Source organism: Arvicola amphibius, chromosome 5 (assembly GCF_903992535.2).
Source record: "Arvicola amphibius chromosome 5, mArvAmp1.2, whole genome shotgun sequence".
Lineage (NCBI taxonomy): Eukaryota > Metazoa > Chordata > Mammalia > Rodentia > Cricetidae > Arvicola > Arvicola amphibius.
In genome coordinates this window covers 98,834,220-98,851,026 of record NC_052051.1, presented here as the reverse complement: position 1 = coordinate 98,851,026, position 16,807 = coordinate 98,834,220, and the positions used below count along the sequence as shown (strand labels likewise).

Here is a 16,807-nt window from a genome sequence, read left to right as displayed (position 1 = left end):
AAACACAACACCCTGGGCAGGAGGTTGGCCCTCAGAGCTCCAACTGACAGCTAAGCATGGTGATTGTCACCCAGCTCCCCAACTTGGTGTGTGTGTTGTGTGTAGTGTGGTGTGTGTGTGTGTGTGTGTGTGTGTGTGTGTGTGTGTACCAGTGGCTGCTTTAAACACCCCCACCCACCATGTTTTCTGAGACAGTCTCTCACTTCTACCTGGTAGGCTGGCTGGTCTCTAATCCTGTTATCCGCCTGTCTCCCTGGCTCTCCAGTGCTGAGACTATAACGATGCATGACTTCATATGGCTTTTTCTTAAACATGGGGTCTGGAGAGTGATATCAATTCTGCCACCAAAAGCCACTTTGCCTGATTCTCATTTGACTGCCCACGAATGCTGCTGGATCATGTACCAAGATCACATACTTTTGTCACAAGCCCGAACTCTGAGTATTATCTGGGGTCAACAACAAGTAACACAAAAGCTGATTTCCACCACGCTCTCTCCTTCCCTCTGCAGATATATCTCACCTCAAATCCAAGTCGACCATCCCAGTCCCCACCTTGATCATCCCAAAGCCAGTCCCCACCTCGAACGTCCACAATGCCTGCTCAGAGGTTGAGTGTCAGAATGGCGGAATCTGCACTGTCCATGACGGTAGAGCCGAGTGCAGGTGAGGGCTCCTTTGGCAGGTTCACTGTCTCACTCTCTCACTAGATAGGTTCTTGTCCTGCTGGAAATTGATGCTGATAATGCGCATGGATGACACTGAGAAAATGTCTTAGTTAAGGATTCTATTGCTGTGATGAAACACCGTAAGAAAAGCAGGTTGGGGAGTTAACGATTTATTTGACTTATACTTTTACACTGTAGTCCATTATTGAAGGAAGTTAGGATAGGAACTCAAACAGGATGAGCCCAGTTAAGTCTCCTCGCAGTAGTGAAGAGGATGTGAATAATGAAGTCTTAGCTGGGGTCATCCTTGCAGATTTCCCTAGCACCTGGTTTCTCCCTTACCCCATAATGACTCTTTCTATCAGGATATCTCTTTCATTGTTCCCCCTCTCTGTCCCTCCCCCAATGCGGTCATCTCGAGTATTCATGCTCCCACCCTCCATTCCCTCCCTTCTACTCCTCTTCCCAGTTTATCCAGGAGATCTTAACTATTCCCCTTTGCCGGGGCCCTCTGGGTGTCCCTCTTAGTCCTCTTTTTTTCCTAGCTTCTCTGAGATTGTGTATTGAGCTGGGTTATCCTATGCTTTACTTCTAATACCTACTTATGAATGAGTACAAGCCATGTTTGTCTTTCTGGATCAGAGTTACCTCACTCTGGAATTTTTTTTCTAGTTCCATCCTTTTCCTTGCAAGTATCAAGATGTCATTGTTTTTTTACCACTGATTAATACTCCATGTGTAAATGCACCACGTTTTCTTTATCCTCTCTTCAGTTGAGAGGCATTTAGGTTGATTCCAGGTTCTGGCTATTATGAATAATGCTGCTGTGAACATAATTGAACAAATGTCTTTGTGGTATGGTTGTGCATCCTTTGGGTATATGCCCAGGAGTGGTATTGTTAGGCCCCGAGGTAAATTAATTCCCAAATTTCTGAGAAACTGCCATACTGATTTCCAAAGTGGCTGTACAAGTTTGCACTCCCACCAGCAGTGGAGGAGTGTTCCCCTTACTCCATATCTTCTCCAGCATAAATTGTCATTAGTGTTTGTTATCTTAGTCATTCTGACAGGTATAAGATGGTATCTCAGAGTTGTTGTTGTTTGTTTGGTTTGGGTATTTATTTATTTATTTATTTATTGCATTGCCCTAATGGCAATGATGTTAAGCAATTCTTTAAATGTCTTTTGGCCATTTGAGTTTTTTTCTGTAGAGAATTCTCTGTTTAGATATGTACCCCATTTTTTAATTTGATTATTTGATATTTTGATGTCTAGTTTCTTTAGTTCTTTATGTATTTTGGAAATCAGTCCTCTGTCAGATGTGGGGTTGGTGAAGATTTTTTTCCATTCTGTAGGCTATTGTTTTGTCTTATTTATTGTGTCCTTTCCCTTACAGAAGCTTCTCAGTTTCAGGAGGTTCCTTTCATTAATTGTTGCTCTCACTATCTGTGCTACTGATGTTATATTTAGGAAGTGGTCTCCTGTACCCATGCATCCAAGGCTACTTCCCACTTTCTCTTCTATCAGGGTCAGTGTAACTGGATTTATGCTGAGGTCAAGTCCAAATGTGGACTTGAGTTTTGTGAATGTCCAGGATAGAGATGGATCTATTTTCATTCTTCTACATGCCAACATTCAGTTATGACAGCACCATTTGTTGAAGCTGTTCTCTTTTTTTCTATTGTGCAATTGTGGCTTCTTTGTCAAAAAATTGTTCACATGTGTGTGGATTAATAACAGAATCTTCAATTCAATCCCATTGATCCATGCGCCTGTGTTTATGCCAATACCAAGCTATTTTTATTACTATAGCTCTATAGTAGAACTTAAAGTAAGGGATGGTGATGGGTGATGCCTCCAGAAGTTTCTTTACTGTACAGGATTGTTTTGGCTATCCTGGGTTTTTTTCTGTTTGTTTTTCTATATAAAGTTGAATAATGCTAATTTCAATGCCTGTGAAGAATTGTACTGGGATTTTGATTGGGATTGCATTGAATCTGTAGGTTGCTTTTGGTAATATTGGCATTTTTATTGTGTTGATCCTACCTATCCAAAAGCATGGGAGACTTTTCCATTTTCTGACATTCCTTCAATTTCTTTCATTAAAGACTTTAAGTTCTTGTAATACAGGTCTTTCACTTGTTTGGTTACGGTTATCCCAAGATATTTTATATTATTTGTGGCTATTGTAAAGGGTTATGTTTCTCTGATTTCTTTCTCAACCTGTTTATCATTTGTATATAAGAAGGTTACTAATGGGTTTTGTTTTTTGTTTTGGGTTTTTTTTGTTTTGTTTTGTTTTGTTTTTTCGAGACAGGGTTTCTCTGTAGCTTTGGAGCCTGTCCTGGAACTAGCTCTTGTAGACCAGGCTGGTCTCGAACTCACAAAGATCCACCTGCCCCTGCCTCCCAAGTGCTAGGATTAAAGGCGTGCGCCACCACTGCCCGGCCTAATCTTGTGTCCTGCCACATTACTTATAAAAACCGAACACTGTCTCTATCCCAGTGGGGCCTCCAACTGTAAAAACCTGAAAGCTCCAAGAGCTCTTTGCTCTACCATACGGTTTGTGCCTGTACTACATGTACTTCGATACTAGGCCTGTAGCTCCCGTGCCACTAGGAAACCAGTTGCGCACGCGCCTTGGGAATGGAGCCTGGACAATTAGAAACATACAGACAAACACAGAGACAGAGAGACGTGGACACAGGTCATCCTTGACACAAGAGGGCCAACTGCCAAGTTTATTATGCTCAGAGAAAGCTTATATAGGGATCCTTAGCCACGCCCAGTTCTCAGGATTTTTCAGCTGCAGGCCTCGTGTTCAGATCTCGTGCTCAGAGCAGCTGCAGGCGAGGTCTCGTGCTCAGAGCTCATGCTCAGTTTACCTGTAAGCCAGGTCTCATGCAGGCACAGGTGTTTTGCTCACTTCAGTAGGCAAAGAATCTGAAGTAGGCAAAGAAAATCAAGGAACCGGGAATCTGCAGCTTCCAACAATTACTGAAGGTGTTTATCAGCTGTAGGAGTTCCCTGGTAGAGTTTCTGGGGTCACATATGTAGACTGCCATATCATCTGCAAATAGTGAGAGTTTGACTTCTTCCTTACCAGTTTGTATCGCCTTGGTCCCCTTTCGTTGTCTTATTGCTCTTGCTAGAACCTCCAGTCCTATAGTGAATAGATAAGGGGAGAGCGGCCAGTCTTGTCTGTCCTGATTTCAGTGAAAGCACTTTGTGTTTCATTCCATTGAGTTTGATGTTGGCTGTTGGCTTGCTGTATATTGCTTTTATTAAGTTTAGGTATGTTCCTTGTATCCCTGATTTCTCTAAGACCTTTATCAAAAAAAGGGCGCTGGATTTTGTTAAGGTTTTTCAGCATCTAATAAGATGACCATGTTTTTTGTTTCTCTTAGTTTGTTTATATGTTGGATTACATTGACTGATTTTTGTATGCTGAATCATCCCCGAATTTCTGGGATTAAGTTAATTTCTGGGATCATTGTGGATTTATTTTTTATGTGTTCAGGGATTTGGTTTGCTGGTATTTTATTGAGCATTTTAACTGCAGTCGAATTTTATGGAGGCATTTTCTTAATTGAGGTTCCCTCCTCTCAGATGACATCAAGCTGACATAGAATTGTCTAGAACAGTTACTCTTTTGAACTCCATTTGGGTCTCTGGCAGCCACTATAATAATTATTTGTGAGGACATAGTTAATTAGAGTCTAACTGATGGAATTACATATATTATTATATTATATATCTTATTATATTACATATATTATTATATTACATACCCTATTATATTACATATCTTATATTACATATCTTGTTATATTACATGTCTTATTATATTACATATCTTATTATATTACCTGCCTTATTATATTACATATCTTACATTACATATCTTATTATATGACATATCATATTATATTACTACATGTCTTAATCCTCACAGCAGTCCTGTCCCTCGACTCTGCAGGTTCTCAGGTCCCCATTTTCTAGATCAAAACACTAAAGTGCTGAGTCCTTAGCCAAGGTGTAGAGCTCATGATAGTGGACCAGATCCTCTCAGGTGGCTTTCTCCCTGCTCCCCCAGCTCCTAACTCAGTATCGGATTAGTTATAATCCTCACCTGGTCCTATCTTCATTGGTTCAGGTAGTCTAGGGTCAAATAGGTACCTACGTCAGTGACTATCTGTGTTCAAATATGCAAGGACCCTTTAACTATGAAGATGTTCACAGTTAAATGTCACCCAGACGATACCATAAATGTCACCATATCTCTTCGTGTAGGTGTCCTGCAGGAGAAGACTGGTGGTACATGGGAAGACAGTGTGAGAAGAGAGGGTCCACCCAGGACACCGTTGTCATCGCTGTTTCTTCCACTGTCGCCGTGTTTGTCGTGATGCTGATCATTACTCTTGTCAGTGTCTACTGCACCCGGAGGAAATACCGCAAGATGAGCTCAAATAGCGCAGCCGCGAACCTAAGAAATGTAAGTCAAGTGTAATGGCTATTATTCAAACCCTCCATGTAGAAGAGCTTGGCATGTTTACAGTCTTCTTCATTTTTAATATTGTGTGTCTTACAAAGTTAACTGATGGGTGACTATTTGCACTCCTGTGAATCAGAGTCTGAACCTGCGGTCTTCAGAGCCTTCTTGGAGGGGCCTCATTATACTCCGGGAGTTATACCTGGTTGTTTATACTTTTCTGGGGTGAACCACACAACTGACCCACACAGATGACTTTCCCTGTAAGTCTCTACCTCCCTAACAAGGGGGACATGACTTATCAGTGTCTTTGTTCTGAGGGTCTTCAGATGGCTGGACTCAGGAAGTGGATGGATGTGTGTTTGGGGAAGTGTCTCTCTTATACAGGTTCCAGTGAAATCTGCCTTCTTCTGGAGTAACTGTCTCCAGGGCAATTTTTTTCATGTGAAGGGTTTTAAGTTTGCCTCAGATGAAACTTCTAAATGACCCCAGATGTTTGAAATCTCCAGATCCAAACACAGGTTCCTAGTCCATATGTTCTGAGTGCATAGTTGGGTGCAGGCAGTTTACTGAGGAGTGTTTTGGGGAGCAGCTGGGATAGAATTAGGGCAGCCACACTGGGTAGGGGTGAGGCTGGGCTTTGTGCTTCAGCTGTCCTCCAAGGACCCTGGGGACTGTGACAGACCCCTCCACACATTCACCTTGAAGGAAATGGACCAGGCCCTTGTACTGACCACATGAATGCGAGCACATGAGGACAGACATAAGGAGTGACACAAAACTGCCTGGGTGATGGCCTTTGAGGGAGGACAGTGCTTGAATGAAAGCTGGCAGGGTTGAGCATGTGCCTGGAATTCTCCAGAGAGCACAGCGATAGAGAGCAGGGTGCACAGAGCAACACCTGGCCTTACAACAAAGCTCAAAGCACAAGGTGTCACACTGAACACTGGAGTGAGAACCCGAGTCATGGAGCTCCGTTTTATTCAGACCGAAGGATTTAGAAGATGGCTAGTGGGACAAATGGAAAAAAGAGCTCAGAATACAATCATCGGGATGAACTAAAGCAAGAGTGTGTTTTCTTTAGCAGAGCTACATGCTTAAGACCTTGTGTGAAGACTCTAAGTGGAGAGCTTAGTATGGAGACGCAACTTAAACACATTCTTCCAATGTGTATCACTATTTAATAATGATTCTACCTCTTCATTTTGCAAAATCAGTTGGAAGTCAGTCAGTGATGCTGAAAGCAAATGGTTCTGTCTCTAATATTATTCTGTTTCTTCAACTTAGGAAGATGTTTGATGTCATCATTCAATAATACATTCCATTACATATTTAAAAAGTACATGAGCTGGGCATGGTGGAACACACACACCTTAAACCCCAGCAAGTGGAAGGCAGAGACAGGAGGATCTGGGTTACAGAGCAGTGCCAGGACTATATAGAGATCTTGTCTCCTCAAATACCAAAAACAGTGAATTACATGTATACAAGTTGATTTTCTTTTGAAAGATTTATTATTATTATTATTATTATTATCATTATCATTATCATTATCATTATCATTATTATTATTATTATTATTATTATTATGGAGACATTGCCTGTCCTGGAACTCTTTCTTGTAGACCAGGCTGGCCTTGAACTCACAGAGATCTGCTTGCCTCTGCCTCCCAAGTGCTGGGATTAAAGGCGTGCGCCACCAGCACCCGGCTCAGCTTTTGGTTTTTTTGTTGTTGTTGTTTTTGTTTTTAGTTAAATAATAGCAATAGAACATCCAATGTGAGACCCTGCTGGACTCCCTGTCTGCAGCTCTGCCTCTGTGCCTGGTCCCCACTGTTAGGAAGGATGCCCCAGACATGGGTGCAGGGAGGGCTGAGAGTGGTGAGGTGGGACCCAGCAGTACAGGTGCAGGTGACTGTCAAGAGCCCTCCCTAGACCTGGGCGGTACAAGAGAGATTGTGAGGGCTCTGACTGAGTCAGCACATGTCGGAATAGTGAAAGAAACGGGATAAAACAGAGAGACGAGGCAGAGTCAACAGAGGAGTAACAATATGAGCATATCAGGGACATGGCAGGACACTGAGTGGACGCATGTGCCACCATGATGTCACAGGGGACATGGCAGGGACCGTGTGGACACACACTCTGCCATGATGTCTCAACAGCCCTGCTCTGAGTCACTAAATCCACTGTCAGGTGTGAGGAGTCCTCTACGTTTCCTTTCATCTTGGGGTTTCTTCAGTGTGTTTAGCGGTAACGGGTCTTGCAGATCAGTTAGATCTTAACTGGATGCTCACCCTTCTGAGGCCAGCATGAGCCCTCACCATGTTTTCCATCTGAGACACTCAATCCACAAAGGCCAGAAGCTCTTCCCAGGGTCAGAGCAGGCACTGCATGTCAGCCGGGAGGGGAGCCAGGAGACTGCCATGGGGGCTTCCTTTGAAAGCCTGACTGTTGCATTGTGACCCACGGAAGAGGCAGCTCTTATAATTGGAAATTGTGTCATCAATTGTATTTTCTCCTTTCAGCAACATGCTTTTTGAATATTAACTCAACCACACAGCCAGCAAGTGAGATGAAAAGGATTCTTCACCATGGAAGAATTTTTTACCCAAGCCGTATGACCTTCACTGCATTCCAAACCAACCATCTCTGTAAATAGCTGAACGGATAATAAATCATTATTTTGGTAAAAATCAAACTGGTCATCTCTCTCCCTCCCTGTCTCTCTCAGCAGTTCAGGCCTCTCTAGGTGCATAACTTTGTCAGTAAAAGGAAGAAAATAGAGACAGCTTTCCAAATTATTGTTCTTTCTACTCAGGGACAAAATATCGTATCTCACAGCAATCACCAAGGGTCACTACAGAAGACATACCCTGGGCTAGCATCTCGGCTGTTTCAGTGCTGTCCTGTCCCAAAGCAGGGAAGGACACTGGGAGGCCTTTCTGGGCTTCCCTCACGTGGTCTTCCAAACCAGCTCCCTTCTTCTTTCCTCCTGTGGTCTTGGATACTTGATCCTGCCTTAAATAAAACTGAAGTCATCAGGAAAAGTTTTAACTCAAAATCTGGGGTAGAGGACCCTCATGAGCTTTTATATTTTTAAGCATTTTCTAAGGACTGTTAAACATAAAACTCGTGGGAGAAAAACCAGCTCCATAATTGTGAGCCAAATTTGAAACAAGCATTAATTAAATACTGGACAGGATGATGGACTCTGGCCAGGTCCATCTCTGGGTTCCCAGGAAATGGCCACAAGTCACATTTTGCAGAGACTTAAAAAGGTCACAACTACAGAGTCATGGTATTTTCCGTCAGGTCCAGACAAGGGCAAGCATATAGCCTGATGTACTTCCTGTTTTTATACCTCCTGCCTATATCCAATCAGGGGCAAGTGTAAATCCTGACATATTTCCTGCCTATGTAGCTCTCACTGCCCTGGGACAAAACACAATTGTTTAGGGAGTGAAAACACATGGCTTGTTCTCTCATGTTAACAATAGTCTCCAGCATTTCAGGAAGTATCCATCCTTGGGCAAGAGGCTCACAGGTTACTGTTGTGATAATCTTTTTGTACACTGTGTAAGGACGTGTCTCTGTCCTCCCTCACCTGCCTAAGGCACATTCTGATTGGTTTAATAAAGAGCTGAATGGCCAATAGTTTGGCAGAGAGAATAGGTGAAACTTCTGAGCAGAGATAGGAACTCTGGGAAAGAGTCTAATGCAAGAGATTTGTCAGCCAGATGTGGAGAAAGTCTGAGGTATGGTACTGAGGAGAGGTAATGATCCATATGGCAGAACACTGATTAAAATAAACAAATTAATTTAAGTTTTAAGAACTAGTTGGTTCCCTGGGGCCCTTGCTGAGTAAAACATGCGTTTAGGCAGCTTCAAAAAAAAAAAAAAAAAAAGAACTAGTTGGGAACAAGCCTAAGGTAAGGCCAAGCTTTCATAATTAATAGAAAGTCTCTGTGTCATTATTTAGGAGCCGGTGGTCCAAAGAAAGTCTGACTATAGGTTACAGGCATTTTTGTTTCATGGATCTCTTAGGCATGGTGCCAAAATTAAGATACAACTTATGGTTCTCACCAGACCCAGAAGAACTTTTATTTATGTGTGTTCCCTGATCAATATTGGCATCTAGAGGAACTCACAGTGAGATCATTTTAAATTAGGTTTTTGTTTATTAGAAGGACAGGGACTGAGAGAGCTCAGTGGTTGAGTACTTGTTTTGCCAGCAGACTAGAGTTAGGTTCCCAGTGTATAACTTCAACTCTAGAAGATCTGATGCCCTCTTCTGGCCTTTGTGGGTACCTACACACGTGTAGAACAAACACACAGACAACGCATCCACAAATTTAAAAAAAAAATGAAGAATAAGAATAAATTCTGGTACTGGGCATGATGGCCCACACCTTTTTTTATTTTGATTTTGATTTTTGATTTTTCGAGGCAAGGTTTCTCTGAAGTTTTGAAGCCTGTCCTGGAACTAGCTCTGTAGACTAGGCTGGCCTCGAACTCACAGAGATCCGCCTGCCTCTGCCTCCCGAGTGCCAGGATTAAAGGCGTGCGCCACCACTGTCCGGCTACTTTTTTTGTCACACCTTTAATCTCAATCTCAGCACTTGGAAGACAGAGACAGTTGGATGTCTGAGTTTGAGGCCAGCCTGGTTTACAGAGTGACAGCCTGTATCTAAAAACTAAACAAACAAAAAGAATGCATTCTCCTGAGGTGTGCCTTCCTAATATAAATGTGAGGGCCCTAGCTGAAGCCTCAGTACACATACACACACACACACACACACACACACACACACACACACACAATCTCATTATGAGATATATTTAGTGGACCATCACACATTCGTCAAAATCCCGATGTTAGTTTAGATTTCTTTTTGCAAATCTTTGATGATTTAATAGATGAAAGCTGGTTTCCTGCTGTGTCTCTTCAAGCGGCCTGTTGGGGTATGCTGTCTTGTAGAAGGACCTGAAGAACTAACCTTAGAGAAATGTAGTACATAGGGGAGTTCCAGCTGAAGAGCCTTTGCAAGTAAATGAACATATTTTTTTAAGTTAAACGGCTAATTTTATAAAGGTAAGTTGCAATTAGAATCTGAAACTACAGGGTCAAATTTTATCCTCTATCCAGTAAACTCCATGTGCATTTTCTCTTTTCTTGCCTCTCCTCCTCCCCTCTCCTCTCCTCCTTTCCCCTCTTTCCTCCCTTCTTCTTCTCCCCTTTCCTTTCCTCCCATCCCCTCCCTCCCTCACAGAAATCTGCCTGACTCTGCCTCCCAAGTGTTGGGATTAAAAGCATATGCCACCATACCTAACTCCATGTATATTTTAAATGGGTTTCAACTGTGTATGGCTTGGTCACATACTACATCACTCATTTAGAAAAACTCTAGTTAGGCAGTGCCCAAAATCTTGAAATACTTCATTATACAATATCAGAACAGCAGAGTGTCACTGCTGACAAGAAATGTGTCAGTAAGTTTGATACGGATTGTACCCCCACCAGCCATACATGAATGAATCAGTTTCCCTTAGTCCTTGCCTGCTTTTGTTTGTTGTTATTGTTGTTGTTATCATCACCATTACTTTGTATTATTTAAGACAGTCTCACTATATAATCTGAGATGACCTCTAATCTGTAATCCTCCTGCCTTCATCTCCCAAATGCTGGAATTATAGGCAGGTCCCACCATGCTTTGCTTACAGACTTCAATTTTATAATAGTTTTAGATTCAGAAAATATCAAGTGGATGATACAGAGAGCTTCCATCTACCTTTTAGATTCACACGGTCTTTCCCGCCACCAATAGCTTGAATCAGAGGGGTCTTTCGTGAGCATCAAAGCCACATTACAATGTTACTAGCATTGGAAGCCCGGTCCTTTCACTGTGTTCACATTTGTCTTTGCATAACCTCTGGGCTTTGAGAAATGCATGGTGTGTGTATGCCCATCACCTGCACAACAGTTTCAATTCTCTATGCTTGTAAGCCACCTGCTCACCCTTCCTGCCCTTCTAGTCTCAAAACACCTGGGCCACTGTCTTCACCATTTTGTTCTGTTTTTTAATTTCAGCATCACTGATGTATGTGAAGTCGCGTGCTATTGTTTGGTTTGTAGTTCCTTGTGTTCATGTTTTTCTTCTATCATCTGCATATGAAACCCTTTAGTGTATTTTGCTGATGCTCAATTGTATTTATTGTTGTTGTTCTATAATAGTGATATTTTATTTGTGTTTTAATAAATAAAGCTTGCTGAATATCAGAGCATAAACTAAGACACTTTAATCTCACACCTTTAACCTCAGGATTTGGGAGACAGAGGCAAGTGGATCTCTGTAAATTCTAGGACACTGTGGGCTACACAAGATCAATGTAGAAACAGATCCAGGTGGTGGTAGCGGCTCACACCTTTAATCCCAACACTGGGGGGGTGTCACACACCTTTAATCCCAGCACTAAAGGAGAATAGAAAACGAGAAGAGACTGAGGCTCAGAGCTCAGTCTGCAGTGCCCAGCCTTGGTAGAGGTAAGACTCTCTAGTGGTTGGCTGTTTTGCTTTCTGACCTTCAGCTTGAACTTCAGTATCTGTCTCTGGGTACGAATTCATGAGAAAGCCATTGCAGCAGGCCAGAGTTGCATGTGGGGCTCCAGCACCACACCACCCGTCTAGGCTTTCTTTTACTTAAGCGTCTGAGCAACTTTGGGATTTTTCTGTTGTAGCCTTCAGGCGCCCCCCCAACACACATGATTTTTCTAAACAATCCCCAATCCCCTGTGTGTTTTTCAGACCTCTCTCTCTCTCTCTCTCTCTCTCTCTCTTTCTCTCTCTCTCTCGCTCTCTCTCTCCTTCCCTCCCTTCTCCCCTTCTATCTCTTCACCATGGATTGCAGGTTCTCTCTGAACCCTCTTCTCAGGCTACTGCCAAAGCAGGTAGCTGCCTCAAAATCCAGTCAGGTTTTTACTGTTCCATGCAGCAGCAATAAGCTTCACATCTGTATCAACATCATCAGTAGATTTGGAAAGACAATCAGGAATTCTTAAAGGGAGAAATTAGTTAAAAGAGAGTTCTTTCCCACATTAAAAAAATGGGGAAAACCATTACAATGGAGATATTTGGGTCTTTGTATGATAATGTGTTAGACAGTTTGAAAATGGAACAATTAAATGAAAGAATATCTAATTTAGTTGGGATTTATGTAATGTCAATTGTAAATAAACATCAACTTTATCATTTTTGTCTTATCACTAAAAAAGTTAATCTGAGTGCTAAGATACAGGCCTTAGAAAAACCTAATAAAACAGATCACATTATTGCATTATAATGTTGCATTATAAGAATAGAGAGGAACAGCCTAAGGTTTTCAGACAACCAAACTTAATATATCCAGTAACCTTACAAGAATTTCCAAATGGCAGAGGCTCTGTTACAGCTAACTGGATTCCTGTGGCAATGTTAGATTTAAGGAGATTCAAGGAAACAATAGTCTCATATGGCATGCATTCACCTTTTGTGAAGCAAATGTTAAACTCATGGTCAGTTTGTAATAGAATTATCCCTAACAACTGGACAGATTTGGTTAAAGGTATTTTAGATACTGGTCCACAATTACAGTGGAGAACCTGGTTCAGATTCCATATTGGGTTTCATAGTCTGAATTGATGAGGATGATTGATCAGGTCTCTTCCTCTTCATGTGGTAACCTTTGGCCAACCAGCTGGACCTCTTTCCACCCACATACTAAAGTCCCTAGGTTTCCAGAGGACCTAGCTTGTCACTTCCAGTCTTGCCAAGGAGAAGGCAGTTACCAGGAGACCAAAAATACTGTGGAAAAGGTGAAAACATAAACATGTTATTAACAGAACCAGGGGAAGTAAAGCAAAGATAGAGACTATACTATAGGTCAAACCCTATACAATGACCCTGTCAACATATGCTGTCAACATATACTACAATGAGAAACATGTCAGAAGCCACTTGAACACCAGAGACTATGAGGAAATATTAAATAGTTACAGGAGTGAGATAAAGGAAGCTATCAAGAGAGCAAAATGCAGGAAGGCCCCAGGAGTAGATGACATCATGGTGGAGGAGCTAGAGGTAGCTACAATAGGCTCATGGGCTGAGCCACTTCTAGACTCTTCAGAGAGATATGGGAACATGAAGTGATTCCCATGGATTGGAAACACTCAGTCATAATTCCCATATACAAGAAGAAGAACAAGCTGGACCACTCAAATTACAGGGACATTAGTCTGTTATGCCATAGCAGTAAGATCTTCTCCCCCATTATCTTACAAAGGATTGAGGGTAGAACAGGGGAAATCCTAGCAGAGGCCCAGTGCAGATTCAGAGCTAACAAGAGCACAATTGATCAGATCTTCCCTTTAAGGCAACTGACAGAAAAATACAAAGAATTTGGAAAAGACTTATATATCTGTTACATAAACTTCAGGAAGGCATTCAATAGCATTTGGAGGAAAAGACTTTGGGAAATGATGAGGTTCTATAGGTACCTAAAGAAAAATGTCTATAAAGATAACTTTGCATCAAAGTCCATGGAGAACTATGTGATCAGTTTAAGACAATCGTAGGAGTGTTGCAGGGATGTGTCCTCTCTACACTACTCTTAATATATTACTGGAATTAACAATAGCAACAGCCCTAGGCGATAAGGAGACAGGTATACAGGTAGGTGGTGTGAAAATCAATAACTTGCATTTCACCGACAATGTAGCACTACTTGCTGAAAGTCCAAATTAGCTCCATGCCACAGTAAATTGGATGGTGGGAGTTAGTGAAAACCTTGGTATAAAAGTAAACATTGAGAAGACTGAGATACAACATGTGGGAAGAGCACACAAGGATTTTAACATTGTAATAAAGAATCAGAACCTCAAGCAAACAGTCAACTTTGTCTATCTAGGAGAAAACCTCAGTTCAAACAAGGAAACTATTTCAAACATACAGAGGCAAATAGGGATAGCTAGGGCTGTGTTCCAGGCACTAGGAAAGGTTTGGTCAGCAAGAGACATAACGACAACAAAATTGCAAATATATGAGACACTTGTCTTGAGCTGACTTCTTTACAACTCCAAAATCTGGACAATGAAACACTCCTCAGAACAGCAGCTGAATGGATTCTAGTGTCACATAAAGAGATAGGCTGCACAATGAAGACATTAAGAAACATCTCCATATAGAGAAGGGCAAAAACTACAGAATACAGCAATGGTTCTTGAGATACTTCAGTCATGTTATGAGAATAAATGACCACAGATACCCAATGATAGCATTGCTTGGAGGAGTACATGGGATAAGATGAAGAGGAAGGCCCAAGAAATGCTGGATAGACAGCATAAAGGAAGATTATGGAACCTAGGGTATGCCAATAACACAAGCATCTAGGACTGCCCAGGATAGGCACAACTAGAGAACTGCCATAAATGGGCTGCCCATGCATGCTTAAGCATTGCTGGGGCATAAATGATGATGATGATGACCTGGTTGTTCTGAGAAGAGGCTAAGATTACTGAACAACAGAGTAAAACTAGAGATAGGGAAATCTCCCAAGATCAAATTCCTGGAGACAGAGAATATACTATTATCAAAAAGCAAGCTATATATATGATGTCCACACCCTGTATTTATGCTGTGCAGCTGCTTTGAATGCTTGGGGCAGAATTGGAGAAATAGGGAAAAAATTGAGTCATTTACTAAAGTTATATAGGGCCCAAAAGAAGTCTTTACTGATTTCTTACAAAAATTGATTTGAATAGTAAATAGAATAACACCAAATTCAGAAGCTAGACAAATACTAATCGAAATTTTGGATTTTGAAAATGCCAGTTCTCTATGCAAAAAAAGATAATTAGACCATTAAAGGCAAGTCAGAACCATTGGAGAAATGGATCTGAGATATATTTAATATTGAATCTCATGAACATAATAATACATGAATAGAAGAGGTAATTTCCAGAGGTTTTAGGAAAAATTGAAATGGCAAATGATATAATTATGGCAAACAAGGTCACCATAAAAGGGATTATAGACAGGCAATTCCTTGAAACAATGTTTTTTCTAAGAATAATCTATTCAGAATGCCTCTCCTTTCTGAATTATGTGGAAGGTGTGGCAAAGACAAGGGTTGCATTAAGGGAATGTAGATCAACAATAAATATTCATGGTAACCCTTTGTCATTGGGAAACTCCATGTGGAGCCTCTCACAGGCCCCTAAGCCAAATCTGGTTTGATCATTTCCTGTCATCATAGAGGAAATTCCTTCCTTGAACAATTAAAGAACCTAATGCCTATAGTAAGAAACCATACTGTTGTGGATAATAAAACAGCTGTAGAAGAAAGAACAAAAAATTCAGGAGAAACCATAAAGTGAGTATTTTGGCAAACTTCTATAAATGAACAATGACCAAAATGAAAAATATAAATAAATGATGTTGTCATTCAAGGTCTGCAGACACAGGTGCAGATATAAGAATAATTTCATCAAAATATTGAAGAATCAACCAGTCCTTGGAATTCTCCTGCATTTTTAGTTAAAAAGAAATCTTGGAAATGAAGAATGGTAACAGATCTGAGAACTGTTAAAAATAAGATGATTCTTCCAATGTGCTCTCTACAATCTGGCATTCCTTTGCCTTCCATATTGCCTAATGAATGGCCTCTTATAGTTACTGATTTAGAAGATTGTTTCTTCATTATACCTTTACAGAAAAAAGATAGAAAAATTTGCCTTCACAGTTCCTACTTACAGTAACTCTCAACCTGCTAAGAGATAGATAGTGGAAGATTCTCCCACAGGGAATATTAAACAGCCCTACCCTGTTCCAAAACTTTGCAAGTCAGCCATTGGAAATGATACACAAGCAATTTCCTGAATCTATAGTTTACCATTACATGGATGACATTTTACTATCTGGTTCAACTTTAGCTATTTTAGAGAAAAAAAAGGTTTTAAGAAGTAAGGAAAATTTTGCCATGTTGGAGATTACAAATTGCTCCTGAAAAATTACAAAGAGGAGATTCTGTTAAACATTTAGGCTATAAAATAGGTTTACAAAAGATTAGACCCCAAAAAGTGCAAATTGTGAGAGATTGATTGCAGATTCTTAATGACTTCCAAAGATTACTAGGAGACATTTCACATCTATGGAATAGGTCCTGATGACTTGATTAATTTAAACAAAACCTAGATGATGACAAGGACTTAAATAGTTTCAGGGAATATTCAGATGAAGCTTTGTTTGAAAAGAAGTTACAAAAGTTACAGAAGACGTGTATGGATCATGTGGATACAAATATTAACTGCATTCTATTCATATTACCCTCCAAACATTCCCTTCTAATGCAGAGGGAAGACATTATCTTAGAATAGATTTTTTTAACCACAGAAACTGAGCAATAAACAAACCTAAAAACTTATGTGGAAAATATCTCCAAGTTAATTCTAAAAGGAAAATTGAGACTTCAAAGATTAGCAGGAATAGACCCAGCAGAAATTATAGTACCTTTTAATAATGATGAAATTGACAAATTATGGGCAGAAAGTGAACCCTGGCAAAGAACTTGTAGTAATTTTTTGGAGAGATTAACAACAAATATCCCAAAAGTAAG

General features: G+C 40.8%; 1 protein-coding gene across 1 annotated transcript in view; it reads left to right on the top strand.

The window, feature by feature from the left end:
• LOC119815303 (meprin A subunit beta-like) overlaps window positions 1-7,171 on the top strand; it is a 30,316-nt gene extending 23,145 nt beyond the window's left edge. The window contains exons 13-15 of the mRNA XM_038331443.2: window positions 512-665; window positions 4,961-5,162; window positions 6,929-7,171. Of these exons, the coding sequence (XP_038187371.2) occupies window positions 512-665; window positions 4,961-5,162; window positions 6,929-7,171 (599 nt within the window). The remainder of the gene's footprint in view (window positions 1-511; window positions 666-4,960; window positions 5,163-6,928) is intronic.
• The last annotated feature ends 9,636 nt before the right edge of the window (window positions 7,172-16,807 follow it).